This window comes from Chaetura pelagica, unplaced genomic scaffold, assembly GCF_000747805.2.
Source record: "Chaetura pelagica isolate M959 unplaced genomic scaffold, ChaPel_1.0 scaffold138, whole genome shotgun sequence".
Classification (NCBI taxonomy): Eukaryota; Metazoa; Chordata; class Aves; order Apodiformes; family Apodidae; genus Chaetura; species Chaetura pelagica.
In genome coordinates this window covers 6,510,092-6,513,282 of record NW_009954215.1, presented here as the reverse complement: position 1 = coordinate 6,513,282, position 3,191 = coordinate 6,510,092, and the positions used below count along the sequence as shown (strand labels likewise).

Genomic DNA, 3,191 nt, shown 5'->3' with positions numbered 1-3,191 from the left:
GCCCCGTCTGACATGTCGTGCCCCCGTCTGACATGTGGTGCCCCGTCTGACATGTCGTGCCCCGTCTGACATGTGGTGCCCAGCCTGACATGTCGTGCCCCGTCTGACATGTCGTGCCCAGCCTGACACGTCGTGTCCCGTCTGACATGTCGTGCCCAGCCTGACACGTCGTGCCCCATCTGACATGTCGTGCCCAGCCTGACATGTCATGCCCAGCCTGACATGTCGTGCCCCGTCTGACATGTCGTGCCCCGTCTGACATGTCGTGCCCCCCAGGGCCGCGAGCGCAAGCGCCAGAGCAGCCAAGAGCTGCCTAGACCTGGAGCCCTCCTGCCTCTGCTCCGGGGGCCTGTGAGGCTCCATCCAACAGACACAGCGCTGGGACCAGGTAACTGACTGTGCTGGAGAAGCTCAAATTCATAGACCTTTTTTTTGAGCCTGTTGATAAATGGGTGGAGCTGCAGTGGAGCTTCGGATCAATCACTGCAGAGACTTTTGAAATAAAGAGTGATTTTGCACTAATCAGTGAACTCACCTTTCTTGCAGCTGTCAGCGTCTGGTGAGCAAATGTCTCCACACCACGGTGGGGATTCTGAAGAAGACTGGAACCGAGCACTGGTGGCTGGAGAGGCACTTGAAGGATCCCTTTGTCAAGGCAGCAAAGCGGCACCATTACCGCTGCCGAAGCGCCTTCAAGTTACTGGAAATCGATGACAAGCTTCATATTCTTCGTCCAGGACTTTCTGTTCTTGACTGCGGAGCTGCGCCTGGTGCTTGGAGCCAGGTGGCTGTAGAGAGGGTCAACGCCTTAGGTACTGGTAAGTGCACATTTTTGGCAGCCAAGATGGGGATGATGCTCATCTTGAAGCATGTGAGAGGACTCAGCTGTGATGGTGGTGGTGCTGGGAATGGACATGGGTGCTGGCAAGTGCCAGAGTCACAGGTAGAAGCACAGGTGTGTGTACCTACGTGGCAGTGGAAAATAATAAATCTTCACATGGTCTAGAGAAACTGTATTTGTGAAATAAAACTTAAAGTGTGGTGCTCGTGTTCTGATTAACTGTGTTATGGAGATGACCCCTTCATTCAGTTCTGAAATTTGTATAGCCTCCAGCAGGTAGCTTGGCTTTTCTGAGGTTTTATTTCCCTTCTTGAAAAATGGTAGTGACCACTATCTACTGTTTATGTGCTTGAAGCCATCAATATTCACAAGACAAGGTGTTATCATCTGTACTAATGTCCAGGATTTGTGGACTGTCAGCCTTGGCAGAATAGGAGAAAACCAAGAAAAATACCCTTTGCTTATCCAAAGTAACAGAGTTTTCATGTCTTGAATAGATTAGCTTATAGCAAGGCATCCATCCAGACATACCTAACAAAATGTTTAAGGACATGAAGACCAGATATGGCAGGTGATATGTTTTTGTTTATGGACTAGCATGGAGCTCGTTTATATGCAGGTTGTTTGCCACCATTATGAGTGTTGAGTGTGTCATTCTTTCTTATCATCCAGATCCTGCTGTCCCCACTGGCTTTGTCCTTGGCGTTGACCTCCTGCGGATTTCTCCTCTGGAAGGAGCAGTCTTCCTGTCGGAGGCTGACATGTCAGACCCACGCACGCTGAGGACAATTCAGAGTCTGCTTCCTGCAGAGAAGGTGGATGTCATCTTGAGCGACATGGCACCTAACGCGACAGGGGTTAAAGACCTGGATCATCAGAAGCTGATCAACCTGTGTTTAGGCCTTCTGAGTCTGTCCCAATGTCTTTTAAAGCCGAAAGGAACGATGCTCTGTAAGTTCTGGGATGGACACGAGTCCCGTCTTCTGCAAAACAGATTGAAGGAGCAATTCCAAGATGTGAGAACTATAAAGCCTCAGGCCAGCCGGAAGGACTCTGCTGAGTCCTATTACTTGGCAAGACTGTACAAAGGGAGATGAGAGCTGAGCACCACAGATTGCCAAGCAGAACAGCAGACATGGACTGGACGTCTGAATTTGTTGTGTGTTTAAAGAAAAATCTCAGCATTAAGACCCTGGGAAAATCTGTCACAGTTCTTAAAAAATACATCATGCTTTTCAAATACAAAACCAAACAAGAATGGTGTCCTGCTGAGTTTATCCACTAATTATACAGAGACATCCAATCTAGCTTGTCACCTGTGGAGAAAACCTGGGAATGGAGAGGAGTAATCTGAAAGGCAACCTGTGGGGCTGGAGTAATGGAAATGAAAATAAAACTGTGATGATGAGAGTTTTTACTGTGTGCTTGAAAATCATTTCGCTGCCAGTGTTGTCATGTACGAGACATTAAGGCTGTTGTCAGAAAACAGTGAGGGGAGCTGAAGCCAATTTATTGCCACTTCATCTTTCTTAAAAGCTCATGCAATTTCCTAGCACATGTAAAAATAGATAACGTTGTTGTGCATGTCAGGTAAGATCTGCAGCCACGCAGGATATATGACTGGCTCTGGAATGTTTACCCTGATGGCTCTGCTGCTTTTCCTAAAGACACAGGTTATATTTAGAAATCACTACTTGGTGGGACACATAAATCCCACGAGTGACAGGAAGGCAGGGTCATCACTACCGAGAAGATAATTTCCCTTGTTTTCAGTACCGTTTTATGTGTGACCAATGATGCTTCCTCGGTGAAATGACAAGATGTTTCTTGGATCCTTGGACAGGGAAAATTACTGATTGACTTCTAGAAAGCTGTTTGCAAGAATAAATTTAGCCCCTGCCTTATCTGGAAGTGACAAGCTGGCGCTAAATAGCGCGTTTATCAAGGCGGCTGTGCCGGGAGTTCCAGGAGGGGCTGGGGCTTCAGGCTTCCAGATCTTTCCCGTCCCAAGCGCCGGGCCCGGGGCTGCCCGCAGGTTCGATGGGGTTTTCCCTGCCCTGCAGCCTGGGTACGGAGCGGTGTCACCCCAGCCGCCCCAGCTGCGGGCCCGGGCGCTGCTCCGGCTCCGTGTTCATCTCCGCCCGCTCAGCACGGAACTTTCCCACCTGCGGGCGCGCGCAGGGCGCGGGAGAAGCGCGTGCGTGCCCTGCTGCAGCGGCGGTGGGACAGGGGGGGGGCTGTCCCGGGCAGGGAGCGGGGGACAGGGCGGTGTTGGACGGGCAGGAGAAGCCCGCGCTCCCGGGCGGGGCGTTCCGGCCGCGGGTGCGCGCAGGCGGCGAGTGCGCGCCTC

At 51.1% G+C, this 3,191-nt stretch overlaps 1 protein-coding gene across 1 annotated transcript; it reads left to right on the top strand.

Annotated features, from left to right (window-relative positions):
• Positions 1 to 260: 260 nt before the first annotated feature.
• Positions 261 to 2,034, top strand: FTSJ2 (FtsJ RNA methyltransferase homolog 2 (E. coli)). Its single transcript, XM_010003343.1, has 3 exons — positions 261 to 286; positions 547 to 818; positions 1,514 to 2,034. Exons 1-3 carry the CDS (start codon positions 261 to 263, stop codon positions 1,936 to 1,938), a joined length of 723 nt encoding a protein of 240 aa, XP_010001645.1. The 3' UTR covers positions 1,939 to 2,034.
• The last annotated feature ends 1,157 nt before the right edge of the window (positions 2,035 to 3,191 follow it).

Excerpts from the sequence above, each read along its gene's own strand:
- FTSJ2 (XM_010003343.1), top strand. The coding sequence starts at position 261 with ATGTCGTGCCCCCCAGGGCCGCGAGC. Across the intron at positions 287-546 it reads TGCCCCCCAGGGCCGCGAGC|CTGTCAGCGTCTGGTGAGCA; the intron begins GCAAGCGCCAGA and ends CCTTTCTTGCAG. Across the intron at positions 819-1,513 it reads GGTCAACGCCTTAGGTACTG|ATCCTGCTGTCCCCACTGGC; the intron begins GTAAGTGCACAT and ends CTTATCATCCAG.